This window comes from Vicugna pacos, chromosome 14 (assembly GCF_048564905.1).
Source record: "Vicugna pacos chromosome 14, VicPac4, whole genome shotgun sequence".
In the NCBI taxonomy this organism is placed as follows: Eukaryota; Metazoa; Chordata; class Mammalia; order Artiodactyla; family Camelidae; genus Vicugna; species Vicugna pacos.
This window is the reverse complement of record NC_133000.1, coordinates 61,676,851-61,695,790: the sequence shown is the minus strand read 5'-3', so window position 1 is coordinate 61,695,790 and position 18,940 is coordinate 61,676,851. Positions and strand designations below refer to the sequence as shown.

At 37.1% G+C, this 18,940-nt stretch overlaps 1 protein-coding gene across 2 annotated transcripts in view; it reads left to right on the top strand.

The window, feature by feature from the left end:
- The window catches only part of UGGT2 (UDP-glucose glycoprotein glucosyltransferase 2), a 137,045-nt gene that overhangs the window by 94,413 nt on the left and 23,692 nt on the right, over positions 1–18,940 (top strand). For both annotated transcript variants that reach the window (XM_072976460.1, XM_015245024.3), the window contains exons 25-30: positions 1,351–1,453; positions 4,281–4,360; positions 7,960–8,143; positions 10,569–10,727; positions 11,080–11,165; positions 18,564–18,648. In XM_072976460.1, the coding sequence (XP_072832561.1) occupies positions 1,351–1,453; positions 4,281–4,360; positions 7,960–8,143; positions 10,569–10,727; positions 11,080–11,165; positions 18,564–18,648 (697 nt within the window). The remainder of the gene's footprint in view (positions 1–1,350; positions 1,454–4,280; positions 4,361–7,959; positions 8,144–10,568; positions 10,728–11,079; positions 11,166–18,563; positions 18,649–18,940) is intronic.

Here is an 18,940-nt window from a genome sequence, read left to right as displayed (position 1 = left end):
TCTCGCGGCCCACCCACCAAAAACGTGAAGGAACGGAAATTCTGGAAAATGCCATTCAGCCTAGCCAGCACGCATACTGAGTAGATGTTGGGAACTACGGAATTCTGATTCATAGAACCTCACAAAACTGGCAATAGTTGGGGTGAAAAACCTAAAGTAACAGTAAACATTTCCCTCTTTTAGCCATAGTAATGTCTCGTAAAGCAGTTTTGACTAGTGCTATGACAGTGATTTGTAAAATTTTTACCAAAATAACTAAAGGAATTAACCACTGTAGATAGTCTCTTCAATTTAAAACATCTGATTTGTAGCTCTTATTTCTAGCTAGGAATTATCCACCAGGATCTGCTCTCTGATCCCACCACTCCTATTTTAACGTAATTAAATCATATCAACTACATAGAAAATAAAATGTCTTTAATCTCTCAGTGTCAGAAGACACATATTTGAAATGAATTTTACATTAGCTTTTATTTGATTTTTGAGAAATTAATCCTTTCAACTGCATAAAGTCTAGGTATTTATAGTCTTTCCGTCCCAAAGAAGACTAATATCCCTGTGATTTTACAGGAGTATATTTTGATTTGATAATCTTTTCCCTTTGTAATATGTAAAATATTTTATTCATACATCTCAAAAAAACTGACATGTTATTGCAGTGTTAAAAACAGTAATTCAATTGCACTCTTCTGTACTTTTAATTAAATATATGCTTTAAACTTTTCATTGTGTTAAATATAGAATTGGCTATCTCCTCCTGGCCTTCTATGTGCTTTTAATGATTTTCCCAACATTTTCCTTTAAAGATTAGTCCATCTTCCAACTTAGAACTTAGATCAGAGAAAGACAAAATGGAGAGGATGACTAGGGCCAAAATAATACGATAATTTGGGGTGTTTTCCCCTAATTTTCCTGTTATAATATATTGGGTTTTTATAATACTAAATTTAATTAAAGAACTGAATAATTTTATCATTCTCAAATCTGAGAAAATATATTCAACTAACACAAAAGCATCTTTGTTTTATTTTTTATATTGTGTGGTCCATTATAATTTAGGAGGCTTTTATCGGAGCTTTTTTCACTATAATAGCACTGTTCTTTGAAGAGACTTTAAAATCACTCATTCATAAATCTCACTTTTATTTTCTCTCTTTTCAGCTTTCTAATTTGTTGAACACAAACATTAAACTATTAAATTTGTGTTTTCTTTGTGAAATAACCATGATTTTTTAATGAGAGAGAGTGAGAGAGAAAGCAGTTAATAAGACTATACATTGCTAAGATTAAGATTAATTAAGGAATTGAATAAACTTAACTCATCTTTCATCTTATTTTTTATTTTTCTAGCGTTATAAAGATAAATTCTCTGGAGGATGATATGGTCTTTGATGTCATTGCTATTGTTGATCCATTGACAAGAGAAGCACAGAAGATGGCACAGTTACTAATCGTAAGACAAGACTGCGTCTTACTAAATACTATACACATATTAGATGATTACTGCTTTCATTATGAAATTTATAATTAATCTTTTCAGGTCTGTTTTGAAGTATCATCAAATGTTTGCCCTTGGTTCTTTATTTCTTAGAATAGTTTAAATAGAATGTGATATTTCATTGTAGAAAGTGAAGTATAGAGCTGTGCCTGAGGCATTGTGGCAGTGCCAGGGTTAGGTGCTAATATGGATATAGTCATTGTCCTAGTCACCCCAAAATTCATATCTTCAAGCCCTAACCCCCAGTGTCTGGAACTGGAAGTAGGGCCCTGAGGTTAAATTAAGGTTAAATGAAGTCTGATGAGTGGGGCTGTAATCCAGTAGGATCAAAAGCCTTAGAAGAAGAGGAGGAGGAGAGAGATCTTTCTCCTCTCCACATGCGAAGAAGAGGTCATGTGAGGACACTGCAGTGTGGCAGCCACCTGCAAGCCAGGAAGAGGGCCCTCTCCAGAAACTGAATCTGCCAGCACCTTGACCTGAAATGAATACACTTCTGTTGTTCAGGACCCTTGGTCTGCAGTGTTTTGTTATGTCTGCCTGAGTGGACAAGTGTCTTCCTGTCTTCATCTTTCTTTCCCCAGCTGTGGAGGATGGCTTCTGGAGATGCTGATGTCTAAGCTTAACTAGTAGAAACAGCTCAGAGTCCAATAAGTAGTGTTAGCCAAACAGGTGAAGCTGGTAGAAGGAACATGAAGGTTGTATTCAGTAGGTTTGGCCACAGTAACAAAGCCAAAGTAGCAGCACCTTCAAGTCTGCAGTTTCTCTCTGTCCTCTCACCATCCATGTGTGAGCTGTCTGGGGTTGCTAAGGCAGCTCTGCAGTGTGAGGGGCTGAGGCACCTTCTGTGTCGTTCAGCATCCTTATGAAGCAGCTTCTTTCTGGTGGTCTAAGATGAAGCTCCTCACATCCTCTCTGTGTTTTTGCAGCAGGAAGGGGGAGACAGGGGCACAGCCCTGGACATGTTCCATCCAGTCACATTCCATGACCAGAATGTCGCCAGCCAGCTGGCTGCACCTAGTCACAAGGGAGGGTGGACACTGTGCATAAACCTGAAGATCCTTCACTAAGAAAATAGAGGAGAGTGAATATTAGAAGACAGTGGACTCTGAACGAGCATTATGTGGTTTATCGTGGTGCTGAAAATATTAAAGCTTCACATTGTGGTGCAGCTTTCAGTAGTTCAATTTGAATAAGCTAGTCATATTTGAAGGCAGTATTTTTCTCTAGCGATGTTCAAAATCTGGGGGTACTCCTGTTTGAAGTTACTCAATGCCTTTTTTTTGTAAAGACACATCAGAAAATATTCTCAGAAGTGGAAACTATTTGTCCTTTGACAGTTTACTTTTGGAAACAGGCAAACATAATTAGATACTAAGTACAGTGAAGCTGTAAAGGGTCAAACTGGGTCACAAGTGTGTATCTTCTGTCAGAACGTCAAGTGCAGTTTTGCTCAGAAATTACTTTGCCCTGCGAAATCATATTGGAAAAATGGATTTATAGGTATGTTATAAATGTATTTATTAATGTGCACAAGTAGGATCAAAAGCCTTAGAAACCGCTTGCGCATTCCACCTGTTCAGTGTATGACTGGGGAAAACTTAATTCCATAGTTGACTTACTTGCCTCATTCTATGTTTCAGCATTTGTATATCTGCAAATCTTAACTTCTTCAGGTACACTATTCATATTATTTAGAAAACAGAAATCAGTAATCATACCTGTAAGGGATGGAAGTAGTATGATGCTTTTTAGTGTACAGATTCCATGTGCCTATGGAGATTCATTATTCAGAAAAAAAAACATTGCTTACCTATGCAGTTTTTATGTAAACATAGAATTTAGGAACTTGAAATATGGATTATATAGAAATATATAATATTATATTGCATTCCAGTTTACATCATTAGTAATAAGAGCATACTTTATTTCTGAGCAACCAGAACTTCACATAACTTACTATATCTTCCTATAGAGAAAACGTATGCTAGAAATTTATGCTAAAGGCATAAATTAACTTACTGGAAGAGAGGGATAGTGTCTTATTTACCACTTGGGAGAAACAATAGCTCAGCAACCTCCACTGTAGCTAATGTGAGGAGTGACAGAATGAGAATTAAAACTCAAAAGCTCTTAAACCCTTCGTCTGTATATTCTGATTTCTCTTCAAACCTGTATCCTTTCCATTCCATGTATCTTGTTTTATTCTTCTCCTCTTACCTGTGTCATTTCTTGTCTTAATATCTTTCAGATCTTCACCGACTTGTTGCCTGTACAGAGGTGGGGACTAACTGAATTAATAATTCTACTTCAATGCTCTAGGGAAATAAAAAGAAAAGAGAGTATTTTATCTGTATGTAGCCGAGAACTTCCTACATCTCTCACAGTGTAGGTGAAATTCCAAAAGGATCAGGGCACCCTTGATACTATTGTTGTGAGGTGACCACTTTATATTTGCAAGTCAAGATTATAGTAATTATTCTTGTTCTGCAATAGTAAGTAAATTCAGATACCATGAAAGAAAGTCACTTTAAGCAAATGTAGGCAGCATAGCACTTTGGCAGTGAAATCAGCTGGGTTGAAGTCTTAACCTCTGCCATGACTTGGGCAAATTACTGCATGTCTCTGTGCCTCGCCTGTAAAAGTAGGTACCTCAGAAGGATGTTGGGAGGACCAGATAAGATAACAAATATCAGGTGGAAATGTAGTGCCTGGTACACAGTATATGCTCAGTAAATGTCAGCTACTAATATTAATGTCAAATGTGGGAATTTTTTTCTAATAGGTACTTGGAAAGATTATCAACATGAAGATAAAGTTGTTCATGAACTGTAGGGGTAAACTTTCAGAAGCCCCTATAAAGAGGTGGGTCTATGTGAACATAATTTCATTTTGAAAAACTTGCAAGTGCTAAGAGGAAAAAAAGGAACATAATTACTGCACCCATTTTTTTTCCTTCACAGAATGCTTAACTGAGTAGATCAGAAGATCAGAGATAGTTTATTAACCTTAATTGATATAAAATTGAAGTAACCTAATCAGTAAAATTGATCCAGTCTAATTGCAAAGTTTATACGGATTTATGTTCATCTGTGGGTATTTTTGAAAATGTGATCTAAGAATACCTATTTAAAAATATACAAGGGGGTGGGAAGGGATAGACTGGGAGTTTAAAATTTGTAGATACTGACAGGCATATGCAGAATAGATAAACAAGGTTATACTGTATAGCACAGGGAAATATATACAAGATCTTGTGGCAGCTCACAGCAAAAAAAAATGTGACAATGAATATATGTATGTTCATGTATAACTGAAAAATTGTGCTCTACACTGGAACTTGACACAACATTGTAAAATGACTCTAACTCAAGAAAAGAATACTTTAAAAATATATATATATATATACAAATGGGAAATAAGGTTGAATGAAACCATTTTTGATTTAGCTATACTTTCAGTAATTCAGAACTGAATTATTAAAATGACCTTTATTATGTCATCATATTTATTATTTGGGAGTATTGAGATGTAATTAGTTTAGAATAATCCTTCAATGATATAGAAGATTTTTAGTTATATGTGAAAGTGCCTCATTAATACTGATCTGTTGGAATAACACTGTCTCTCAAGTAAGTACAAAACACCCTGCCTGTTCTTTGTGGCTCAGATCTGCTATCATTTTGAGCCATTCTTACTGATTGTAATATATACTCTCCCTCAGGTGTAAAGGGGCAGAAAGGCTTGTTAATGTGCTTTCCTCTGTGTAATTCTTTTTTTTAATTTATTTATTTTTTAATTTTTATTTGTTATTTATTTTGGGGGGTGATTAGGTTTACTTATTAATTTCTTGGAGGAGGCACTGGGGAGTGGTACAAAGCATGTGCTCTACCACTGAGCTGCACCCTTCCCCCTCCTCTAATTCCTTGTTTACTTATTGAATAGTACTTGTTATAATTGATAAACATACTGTAGATTAATGCCTTGAGCAGATATTTTAAACATGGTATTTTTAGTATTTGGAAAGCAATAAAGTAGGAGATGAGGAAATTTTAAATGAAGGTTTAGGGTACATTCATTCCCTACTGAGATTTTCGTCCTCATATTTCATTTTTCATACTTCTTATTTACCTTTTGTATTTCAAATTTTATCACATATGTTGCTAAATCTGAACAATTCATCTTATGTTAGCTACTAATTAAGAGGTCTGTTAGCTCCATGAGTACAGAATTTTTACTCATACAAGTAGGAACCCTTTCCACAGTATCTGGATAGAGCTTTGGGGTACATGATAAAGAGTAAGAATGTTGAACATAAGCCAGCACAGTCTGTTAAGAAGAAAGGAACTTGACTTCTCTAAGGTGAAATAACAGCTGATGTACCAGAGAGATGCTTTGAGGGGTCACTAATGGTGCACAGGACAAAAACTAACAAGCTAGTTTTAAACCATGAGTTCAACAGAATCTTACTCAGTAGCATGTATCAAGCAAACTAGTTGACACATTAATTCTGTTGACCTGAGACAAATAGACTGCTAGATATTTCTCCAGCAAAGGTGGATTATTTAGGATCAGCAGAGAATTGCAATTCAGGGTCGGCAACCAAGATGAACCACATAGAAGTCCCCATGAGGCAAAGGAAAGATAGCTGTTTTCTAGAGGGAAAAGGAAGCTGGGAGGGCTGTAGTAAGTAAAGAGCCCGTGGCTTCTCATGGCTGAGTCCTTGCCAGGAAGGAAGAGGCGTCTTCTTTCTTTTGGGCTCTGTACCCATCACAAGGTGTGAGTGCTCCCCAGTCTGGTCTCCTGACACTACTTAACTGAGGTTTCTGTTTATTGGTTTTTTGTTGTTGTTTTTTTTTTACAATTCACAGCCCTTAGCTTTTAGAATACTGTCTCATTCTTCTCAGAGATGACAGAGGTTCTGGGCAGGAATTCCCCCAGTTCACGCCTGTCTCCTGTACCTCTCCAGCCGTCCCGAGTGGTGGGGGAAGAATTGCCGTCCTTCCTTCCTCTTGGTTGAGGGGATCCCGCGCTTTCCCATTTGTTGTGGATCCTTGCTGTATCACATCGTCCCTTTGTTCCATATGTCGCCTCTCTACTAGTCCTTTTGTTTCCGTCCTAAGAGTTACTGTTCAAGTTTGAAAAAGAAGTAAACTGTTCCCGTCACTTCCCCTCCTCTGGAGCCACAGCTTCCCTCCTCCTCTCCACTCTGTCATCTCAGCTTCTCAGAAGTGTGGTTGCCCATCTTCAGCTCTCACTCCCTGTGCCTCCCAGGGAAGTAGGGCTTTAACTTTCTCTTTGCCACTGAATTGTTTGTACTGAATCACAAAGAAATTGCTCTTGGCCACGTCCATGGGATTCTCCTGGACGGTGTTTCTGCTGCATTTGACAGGACCAGGGGCCTGGTTTGCACTGTTCTGTCCCGGGTTTCCTCTCACTTCTCTTCTTTTTTGACTCTGCCTGCCTGCCTGCCTGCCTGCTTGACGTGGGCACGTCAGACAGGGCTGCCAGTGATCACCACCCCCCGGGATTCACACTCTAGATCGTCCCCGGGCGCGGGCTGCGCCTAGTGATTTGCTTCTCATGAACGGAATATGGCAAAAGTGATGCAGTGTCTCTCCTGCAATCAGGCTGTGAAAGACCGTTACTTTTGTATTGCTGGCATTCTCTCTCTCCTGCCCTCGTGCGCCTCTCTCAGCTTGCTGGAGGTGCCCTGTGGTGAGGACTGGGGGCGGTCTCCAGCCAACCACTAGCGAGGGGCTCCCGCCCTCACTCCAGCGGCCCTTGAGGAACTGAGAGGTGGATCCTTCCCCCTCAAGCCTTGAGACAGCCACAACACTGTTGACACCTTGACTGTAGTTTCAAAATAGTGAGAGTCACCATTCTTAATATTACAGCTATTTCTTATTACATAAGATATTGGGGGATAAGGCTAAGATACATTAAAATTGCAAGTACTTCTAAAAGCTCTGTGAACAAGCAGCTGCCTCAACGCAGTCCTATTTGTTCTTCATTGTACTTTTTAAATTGTTACCAGAATTTTAGCTTAAAGTTTACTTGCTTCCTGATTATCATTTTTCTTCATGTTATTAGAGGCACTGAGAGCTAATGAAATGGCTAAAAATAGACCATGGTCAAATTTGAAGAAGGATCAGTGAGTTAATACAGATCGTAAACTGCTGGAACCTGCATAAATCAGTATATGTTAAAGAGATTCTAATCAGATTCATTGAGAAATAATTAACAAGGGTGTATAATATACACAGTCTTAGAATAGATAATAGTATAAACAAAATAATGATTGTCTACCATTTACATAAGCATTAACTAGTATAGTGTTTTTATTCTTTTTAATTTAGACTTTGTGGTCATGTTTTTAAAACTTTCTCAGTTTTAAAATATTTTAGACAGAAGAAATCTCAATTTTGGTCACAGTGTGTATTTTATTTCTGTTCTGTCAACAGCTTTTACCGTTTTGTTCTGGAACCGGAACGGATGTTAACGGCTAATGGCATTGTTGGACCAGCAGCAGAATTCTTGGGTATCCCTGAGGCACCCCTTCTAACCCTCAACATGATTACTCCTGAAGGCTGGTTGGTTGAAATAGTACGCAGCAACTGTGACCTTGATAATATTCATTTAAAGGATGTAAGTTACATAAAGTTATATAAAGAAAGAGGAATAGGATCAATTCTCATGGGCGACTATAACCATACCAAGTGGCCAAGCCACTGCTTACCAGAATTTTCTCCTTTAAGATTCTAGTTCCAAACCCAGTCTCTCCTTCGTCTTTTGAGTTTCCCTGACTTCCAAATTCAGCATCTCTAGTTCTCTGGGTTCTTAGATGCCCTCACCTTTTTTATTGCTTCCCAGACTCCTGGTTCACAAATGCTGCCCTAAGATGAACAGTGTAGAAACCAGAGAGATGGTTGAGTGGCAACTTAGAACAAAGCCATTAAGTACCTTTGCCCTTCAGGTCTCTCTTTTTTTTAACTCAGAAAGGAACAGGTTCACCTGAAACTTTTTGCCCCATAGCTCACAGCCAGAGAAAGCAGTCCTAATGAAATTAGGGTAGACAGCAGGAAAGAGTTTGCACGTATACTGCAGGCTGGCACACTGCTTCCCGCCACCTCCAGCCTGACCCTTGTTCAGTAAATGACCAGACTTCTCTTTCCCATCTGTTGTCGTCCAACCCATAGCACAAAAGATATGGGAGGAAACTTTTATAATATATGGAGTCTTTCTGAACATTCTATTCAAAATGGGAAAGGGATTCAGAAACCGCAAAAAGCAGAAGCATTTAGGAGAGTTTACCTAGAGAACAAGTATCCAGAACCCGGAGGGAAAATACTTCCTTCTCGTTGTCCTCCCCTTTGCCTGGCTCTGCACGACCTCTGACCTATTTCCCGCTCTGCGTTTGATAGCTCCTTCAGAATGCAGCCATTACCCTGACCTGGGGACACACATTTTACCTCTCATAGTTTGGTTAAGGTTGTTCATCATTTGTTTCCAATGCTTTTCATGTGTTACCTTTTGTCTAAAGATTTTCCTTCTCGGTAGGTTTCTTCTGACTCACTCGTGTAGATTCTGTGGGATCCTACGTCACCTCCCTGAACATACTCACCCGTACCCCCAGCTTCACCTACCCAGAGAAGAGCTTAAAACTTAGTCACAGCAATCATCTCAAGTCAGTCTATGGGAAAAATAGGAAGACAGAAAAATAATAAAATCTATGAGGGAAAATTCAGAAGTGAATTTGGCATGAAGTAAAAAAAAAAATCCTGTTTCCTCCATGATTAGTTGGATCTCTGAAAAGGAGTCTCTTGGATTCTTCATTAAGAGAGTCCAACAATATATATCAATAAAATAACTTTAAAGGTTCTAAAAAAAAGGTAAAAAGTTGTGGTGGAAGAATTAATGCACCATGGAGAAGATTTTAAATTGAGTCTGCTGGTAAAAAAAGTTCAGCCACTATTATTAAACAGTTAATTGAGACTAAACGTTGTGAGTAACAAATATAGCAATGTCTTTTTAGAAGCTATTTAAATGAACAGTATTTTAGAAGGCTAAAATAAACAGAAATAATTTCTCCTGTCTTCATAGATGATATGAATAAACAAAAGGAAACTAAATTCTAGCAGCTGTAACAGTGAGGCCAGCTGCTGCTAAGGCTTTTCTCTCCCGTTGTGTGCTCTACGTGCGTACTTAGAATATTACCTGAAAATATCCTAGAAGAATATGAAATAACAAATAAACACGTTTGCCAGAGCACAAAGAAGGAGTTGTAGGGAAAGGGAAAAACTAAAACTAATAACGAGAGATGTCACTACACGCTAGCTTGTGCAAGCTCTCCGTGCTACATCTAATTCCTGGACATTATACAAACACCTGATGAAAGCTCGATTTAGAAAGATTCTTCCTTACCAGAACTTTGTTCAAATGGCTTATTGCACAACCAGCATTAATGCCATTACTGAAGGTGACAGAAGTGGTTCCACGAAAGCTTAAAAGTGAGACAGTGACTTTTACCTGGAGTTCAGATGTGCTTCTCAGAGCTTGTTACTAGGCCCACATCAAAGGCTCTCCAGTTACATTTAGCTACAGTTATATTTAATTTTTGGTGCAAAGCAATTAACCATTAATTTTTTTAACTGCAAGAAAGATGATGATGATAAATGGGCTTTCTTGCTAGGTCTGAAGTGGGAGCTCTAGGGCACAGCACACGATGCGGATTCTTTGAGGAGTTTCCTGTTTCAGTCTGTCTTGCAGAGATCTCTGCGTGCTGCAGCTTCCCAGGCCACCCCCGCCCCATGCTCACCTCTCCTCCTTGTGGTGTTGGTGCTTATTTCACGAGGTTGGAGTAGAGAGGATGTCACGGGAAAGGAAAAAAATCCATCATGGGCTTTAGTGTTCAGAAGTTGATTCAACTGTTAAGTTCACTCGTCTAAAAGAAAGGCTTGAAGTTCCCCCCTCAAATATATTGGCTAATGTTAAAATAATCACATACATTTATTATAAAATTTACATTATGAGAATTACTAACACCAAAAACAATGACACATTTCCCACATAGGTTGAGAGAGCTGTCACAGCAGAATATGAACTAGAACATCTGCTACTGGAAGGACATTGCTTCGACGTAACTACAGAACAAGCTCCTCGGGGTCTGCAGTTCACACTGGGCACAAAGCACAGGCCTGTTGTGGTTGACACCATAGTGATGGCCAACCTCGTAAGTGTTATACGTACTCAGTGGATATTTAATTAAATGTCTTGGTGAAATCATCTAAGTTTTCCTAACAATAAGATGAAATTATTTTTATCCTACTGTTGCTGAACAGTTGCCAGAAAAAGAAAATCCTTCAATAAGGTAATTAAAGAAAACAAAAATGAAGGGAGTCATACTTTCAGAATCTGTTTTTACAAGTTATTGCAAAATCTTCTTCCTTGGAATTCATTTATAGAAATTATTCATTCCACAGTTAGTAAACACTTCCTTTTAATATTCATGAATAATCTCTCTTGAACAAATGGATATCATTTTCAGTAATATAACTGTTGTCATGTTTTTCTCATCTTAAAAGGGATATTTTCAGTTAAAAGCAAACCCAGGTGCTTGGATATTGAAATTACGCCAAGGAAAATCTGAAGATATTTATCAAATAATTGGGTGAGTTACATAAACCATTTAAAAATTTTTACATGTAAGTAAGTTTTCAGTGTGATATAACCAAGACCATCAAAACAACTAAAATCTTCACAAATACCATTACTGTAAAATAAATCTACTTATAAAACTGTGACATTTGTTCCCATCTTGTTTTATTTCAAAAATATATTATGCCTAAAGTATATATCTTGTTCTTTGCTCCATCTCCTTTACTTGATATTTTCTATAGACTTTCATGTGTTAGCATAATGAACATATTTATCATTTAATGACTATATAGTATGTATTGTATCTTATATAGCAATGCCATTATCTGTGAGTTATGTTCAGTTTTTTATTTTTATAAATAAGAGTTAGTTACTTTCAGAGTAATTTTCCTACCCATCAATGAGCCTAGCATGAAGCAGGGATCATAAAACTCTTTCTGTAAGGAACCATAGTAAATATTTAATGTTTGAGGGCACATACGATTTTTGTTAATATTATTATTTCAACAACCATTTTTTAACGTAAAAATCATTTTTAGCACGGGGCCATACAAAAATAGCCCCACCAGCTTGATTTTACTCACCAGCCATAGTTTGCCAATACCTAATAAAGTCTTTTTTATACCCCTGAATATATCTCTAGTTTCCATTTATTTCAATAAATACTTATTAAGCACCTGTTACTATAACAAGCAGTGTGCTCTACAAAGATAATATAGGGGTAGGAGTTTTTGTACCTTTTTTTCAATGCTTTTTCTCTTTTTCCTTATAGTGCCTAGAACATAGTGCCACTCAATAAATATGCTTAATAATTTATGTGTACAAAGTTGGGAATGATTCTTTTTTTATCTTTTTTTTCTTTATTGAATGAAAGATTTTTTAAATTCTGTAGTAACTTACAGTTTTCAAAAGTTTTACACACATGATTTCATATAATTCCATAAAATTCCTTACCCCACCTTACCCTATGCTGCTCTCCCCCCTTCCCTCTCCCCACTGGTAACCCCCAGTTTGTTCTCTAGATCTGTGAGTCTGCTTCTTTTTTGCTTTGTTCACTAGTTTGTTGTAGTTTTTAGATTCCACATGTAAGTGATACCATATAGTACTTGTCTTTCTCTGTCTGACTTATTTCACTTAGCATAATGCCCTCCAAGTCCATCCATGTTGCTGGAAATGGCAAAATTTTCATTCTTTTTTATGTCTGAGTAGTGTTCCGTTGTGTGTATATACCACATCTTATTTATCCATTTTTCTGTTGATGGACACTTAGATTGCTTCCATACTTTGGCAATTGTAAATAATGCTGCTGTGAATGCTGGGGTGCGTGTATCTTTTTGAATTAGTTTCTTTCAGATATATACCCAGGAGTAGAATTGCTGGGTCATATAGTAGTTCTATTTTTAGTTTTTTTAAGAAACCTCCATGCAGATTTGCACAGTGGCTGCACCCATTTACATTTCTACCAGTAGTGTAGGTGGAGTCCCTTTTCTCCACATCCTCACCAATATTTGTTATTTGTGTTCTTTTTGATAATAGCCATTCTAACAGATATGTGGTGATGTTTCCTTGTGATTTTGATTTGCATTTCTCTGATGATTAGTGATGTTGAGCATCTTGTCATGTGCCTGTTGGCCGTCAGCGAAAATTTCCTCTTTGGAAAACTGTTCAGTTCTTCTGCCCGTTTTTTAATCTGGTTGTTTGCTTTCTGATGTTGGTTGTATGAGCTGGTTTATATATGTTGGACATTAACCCCTTATTGGTCATGCCACTTACAGATATCTTCTCCCATTCAGTAGGTTCTCTTTTCATTTTGCAATGGTTTCCTTTTCTGTGCAATAGCTTTTAAGTTTAATTAGATCTCATTTGTTTATTTTTGCATTTGTTTCCTTTGCTTTAGGAGGTGGAGCCAAAAAAGTACTGCTGCAGTTTATGTCAAAGAGTGTTCTGCCTGTGTTGTTCTCTGGGTGTTTTATAGTATCTGGTCTTACATTTAGATCTTTATAATCCATTCTGAGTTTGTTTTTGTACGTGGTATTAGAGAATGTTCTAATTTCATTCTTTTACAAGTAGCTGTCAGGTTTTCCCAGAACCACTTTTTGAAGAGACTATCTTTTCTGCACTGTGTATTCTTACCTCCTTTGTCATAAATTAATTGGCCATAAGTGTATGAGTTTATTTCTGGAATCTTTTGTTCCACTGACCTTGTGTCTGTTTCTGTGCTAGTACCATATTGTTTTTATTACCATAGCTTTGTGATATAGTCTGAAGCCAGGGAGTGTGGGAAATAATTAATTCTGTGATAGAGAGGGGTAAGGCAGTATTGACATTAGAAATGAGATAGTACCTCGAGAGAGTTTTGAAGAAATACAGGAACTTACTACTAATTATATCACAGGCAAAACATTCCAGGTAGAGGGCTGAGGTACAAATCTCTCATCTAAAGCTCTTAGGGCTATATGTGTTTTAGAATATAGAATTTTTTAAATTTTAGAAAGTTAATATAGTTCACATATCATATATTATGATGTATTAAGCAGGATCTAAGAAAGCACTTTATTAAATATCATTTCTGTTGCAAAATATGTGAGATTCAGACTACAGGAATATTTAATGATTATAAAAGAAAACAAAAAGACAAGGCACAGACTGAGAAACAATCTTTGCAAAGCATATGTTCAGCAAAGAATTTATATCTAAAATATACAAAGAACTATCAAAACTCAACAGTAAAACAACTTGATAGAAAATATGCAAAAGTCTTGAACAGACACATCACCAAAGAAGATACATGGATATCAAATAAGCAAATAAAAAGATGCTCAACATTGTTAGTTATTAGGAGAATGCACATTAAAACCACAGTGAGATACTGTCACACACCTATTAGCACATCTAACATGTGGTACAGAAGATAAGCAAAATAATATACTGTGTCACTTGTATTGACTCTTATAAAAATCATGGTTTCAAGGTATAATGTTGCTTTATCTTCTTTGGTCTTTGCAAACTATACTGCCAGGAGCGTAGTGTTTCTAAATCTGCCACCATTGATTCACTGTTGTTTTTCGCCTTTGAGATTAGGTAAACTGTTATTCAGATTTCTTCTCTGCCCCCAGCTGTCTGTTGACTTTGCATAAGTTTCTTTACCGCTTGGAGTCTTTATTTCCTCATAACAAGAGGGGATAATCCTACCTGCCTTGTGGATTCTTTGTAAGGACTACATGAGATAATCCTCATAAAACGCGGTGTCTCAGGTCTTAAGTAAATGTCCGTTTCCTCTCCACTTATTCTTTCTTCCTCCTTTACAAGTTACAGTTACATATATTGAGATATTATATATGTATATTGTGTAATATATGTATAAAATATGTCACATGCAAAACAATACACTATGTGAGGTTCTGTTTTATCTTCTTTATCATTGTTTGGTATCATATACAGTCTATAAATGGATGGTTTAGGGAAAAATAGCCCTCGATGTTATATTTAAGTACCACTAACATTTTAGTACAAAACTAATTTTTCTCATTCACAGTAAGATAATTCTTGGTGATAGAAGTAATTTCAAAATTGTTTGTATTTCTTATTAACAATATAATCATAAATTTCTTTCAGTCATAATTTACTTAACTCCAAATGTGATTAATATGCCACTAGACAGCCAGATTAGAAAAAGCATAAATGATGCTACTCTTTGATTTCTTTGAAATTAAAGTATCAGTAATGAAAAACATGTTAATATGAAATATGACAAAAATGGAAATTGTTTATCCCAATTTTTGATTTAGTTCTAATTGTTATTATATTTATATTTAGGGAAGCTAAGCTAACATAATATTGACGTGAGCTTCTAAGTCCAGTTTTAAAACCATGACTGAATAATTTGGTATTTTTAAATTTGCCGTCTTGTTAGGCATGATCCTCACTTGTGTACTGTTTGGATCTGTCCATCTTTATGTGATCTTTAGCTGCAGTCATACATCCATATTTGGTGTTGACTGCTATTTACCTTGAATTCAAAAAAAACTCAATAAAGTTATTCTCTTCTAGAAAGTTTTTGTAGTTCTACCAAAATTAGAAAATGCTTTTCAGATTTTCCTAATTTAATTGCAGAGGCTTTCAGATGCTGTACATACACACATATATTTTTATATATGCCTTCAATATGCTAAATTATTTTGTTCATCTTTTCTCTTGAAATCCTCAGAAAAACAGATTACCTAATTAGTAGTTGTACATAATTTTAGTTTGATACCTCTGAGACTGGTCTGCTTCTCCTGTGCTTTATATAGGAGCCAAAGTTTTGCGCTCTGGCCCTGGCAGTGAGTATCACTCACTCTTTCGGGGGCCCTTCTCTGTGCTCTTGGAGGGTCTCTGTTGCTGCAGCTCACTCTCCTAATTCCCTGGTCCCACTTGGGGCATCTCTGTCCCAGTTGGCTTCTCTGACATCTTTCTCGTTCTCTGGGCATCCTGTGTTATTATACCCACGTCCTATTTTTGCTGAGGTCTTCTCGTATCTCCATGTTGCTATTTTGGCAGGATGCATAACCACTCCATAACAACAAAACTAGATCTCTCCTGCTTGGCTACGTATGATCCATGAGAAATACTGACACATCACTTGGCCAGCAAACTCTAGGAATTCAAGCCCATCTCCAAGGCAGTAAGGAGCACTCAGTCTTGGATTCAAGTGACAGTAGGTCAGTCCTCAAGGATCAGTCCACAGTCCACTTTAACTTCCCCAGACACAAGCTAAATGCAGTTCTCTACGTCTCCCAATTTCAGAAAAAAATGTATTGCAAAGTGCTTTCCCCTTTAAAGCATCTACTTTACTGAGTTTAGTATTAAAAGGTAATGCTACCCACGCTTGCCCAGGGGTGTGTAGCGGTGTAGACTCAAGGCCTGGCAACAGCTTCCTCCAAAGACACTGTTCAGCCTTCGTCTCGCGCGGTCCTTTCCCTGAAAGCTGTCTTACTGGTGCCTCCGTTGAACCATTTACCATCTTTTTAGTCCCCCTCCCCAAACCTGTAGTTCTTTACCATCGCACCACCATTAGTTAAATATAAGTCTGACCAAATACACTATTGATCATAGTTTTTGTATATGTCTTTTGTCTTTCACATTCGTTTTTCGTTTGGGTGGCTGACTCCGGTATCAGAGAAGGAGTTAACACAGGGAAATGGATTTTGGACTGTACTAGGAAGGGTCAGGGGAGCAAGTGCCCCAGGAGGGCTGGCTCCCAGGACCAGCCAAGGAACTGACCAGCCAGAGAGAGCTGCTGCCTCCCCCGGGATCAGAGGAGTGAGAAAGCATGGGGCTGCTCCTACCGATACGTCACCTTGCTCTCTGTCCCCAGAAAGCTGAGTTTATACACTGGAACCCTGGTGTAGACACCTCTATGTCTCCATGACTTTCCCTGCACAAAGAAACTCAGCAGACATCACTACACTGACCCTCCCTCACTTGTAAATTCCAGAGCACATGCAAATGTATCTGTTTAGCAGAATCTAATTAACCAGAACTTTAGCTGTAAAAGCACCTAGGAATAAAAACAGACAAAAAAAAGCTTTTAACTTTCTGACTTCTGCAGATAAAGTAAAAGGTAGAATAGATGTTGCCTGCCATATCATAATATGTACCGCATTTCTACAAATATTCTTTGTAGAAACCTTAGAGGTGTATTCTTGATTTTAAAGACCTGAAAATTTTTTAGCCTTTCTTTTGCTTGCTTTTCATCAATATTGATAATAGCATTATAGTTGGCCTCAGAAAATACTTGAAGCAAGACTTCATCATCATCTCCTACCATCCAATGTTTTGGATTTCAAAAGGAGAGGCAGTGATTTTTTTCTTCCTCTACAAAAATCAAATAGTATTTATACTTAGAATTCTATAAAAAATATGTATGTCCTTTTTTTTTTAAGTAATGCTTCCTGACATGCAATGAATCCTTTCATTTTGAAGTGAATGACTTTTCCTGAGAAATATTCTCTCAGATATCATTGGGAATGTAAATTATTTGAATGCTCCCCTTTTTCCTGTATTAATTTCTTACCATAGTGAAATCCATGTCCTCTCACTTCTTGGCTTGTTCCTTTCATTTCAGCTGCTGACTGTCCTCACGTATCCAGTTACTGTTAGTTGCTTAGCGTTACTTTTAATGGTCTAACAGTGTAGCTGTGCAGAGGCAGACTACCTGGGCTTAGTTTGGATCTACGGTTATTACTGTACCTTCCTCAAAGGATAGTTTGGCTGAAATGAGATATAAATAATATCTAAAAGTGCTTAAAATAGTGCCTGAGAGAGACTAAGAGTCTTCATCACGGCTGCCTCCACGGCCTGGGATGGAGGAACGCTGCTTTAGATCTTGTGTGGGTCGAGCTGCAGTGTTGTGCTGGCTGCATCCTGGTCTCAGTGGACAGTGGTTCCGATGGCTACAGTTGCAATGCCCTTGAGCAGTATTTGGGACTGGAGGCTCTTGAAAATTTTTAAGGAACTTGACATTCATACTGTGAAAGTTGGAACGCTTTCTATTTTCCAGTGGTAAATGTTGGGCAAGGCTGTGCCTCCTCCTGTGGCTTAGCCACCTCATCTGGGGAACTGAGAGTGGGAGTCAAAGGCGTGTGTTAACATGGTCCTAGAATCCCCAGATTTTCATTTTAGAAAAAGGTTCAAGTGTACGTTGGGCATCTGACTGAATGCAAAGTATCTACTAACGTGACATATGATTGCTTTCCCTTTTTGACAAAATATAGTTTTATGGTAAATATTTTTTACAGTGGCATTTTTCAGTTCATGGCGAAAATAGTATCAAAACATTTTTATTTATTTATGCAGTTTTGAAAATTAGACAATGAAATACATACTGCGTAATATAAAATAGATCCAAGTAATGCAGATGGACATCACAGACACATTTTCAGTCTTACAAGTTTTAACAATACACTTCAAATTTTGGTATTTGAAAATGGCGGATGGATGTTGAAAAGTAGTTGTATGGTGTAGAATTCTTTTGATTGTGCTATGTGAACAACTTGTTTTAAAGTCTAGAAAATTTTTCGTGTTTTAATTACTGCAATATAAAACAGGTAAGATTTGGCTTGTGATAATCTTAGTATACAACAACAAAGATAAGCAATAATCTGAACGTTCTGAATGACTAAGTGATATCAAATATAGTGAGTTCCTTTTGTACAGTCTTAATTTGTATTAAGTTAAAATTGGATAATTTCAAAAACAGTGTATTGCAGCATACCTTAATTGACTATAGAAACAGCAAATACAACATATACGTGAGTGTTGTTATACTTACGTTTACTGCAGAATGAATTTATTTAGGTATTTATACTATCATAATTGCATGTCTGTTCTTGTATTTATTATAGACATTTGCATATTTTTATGTTTTTAGGCACAAAGGAGCTGACTCTGAACCAGACCTAGGAGATGTCATTGTTGTGTTAAACAGCTTTAAAAGCAAAATACTGGACGTACAAGTGTGTGAGGCCAAAGCTCTTTATAGGCTTTGTTCTTAATATTAAGAATTATCTTTTTTACCCCTAATTAATTAATTTTTATTTTACAACTAACTTCACAAATCTACCTACAATGTTGTACTGGAACTCTGGTAGTGAAAGGAAGAGAAGGATTAAGTTCATAAAGGGAAAGCAGAGAGCCTGAAGATAGAAGAATAGAAATGATTTTTTTAAGTTATGATGTATCTACTGTATTTGTAGACAAATAATGTTCTGAATTAGGCTTTAGAGATGAGATCAGGAACATGGGTGA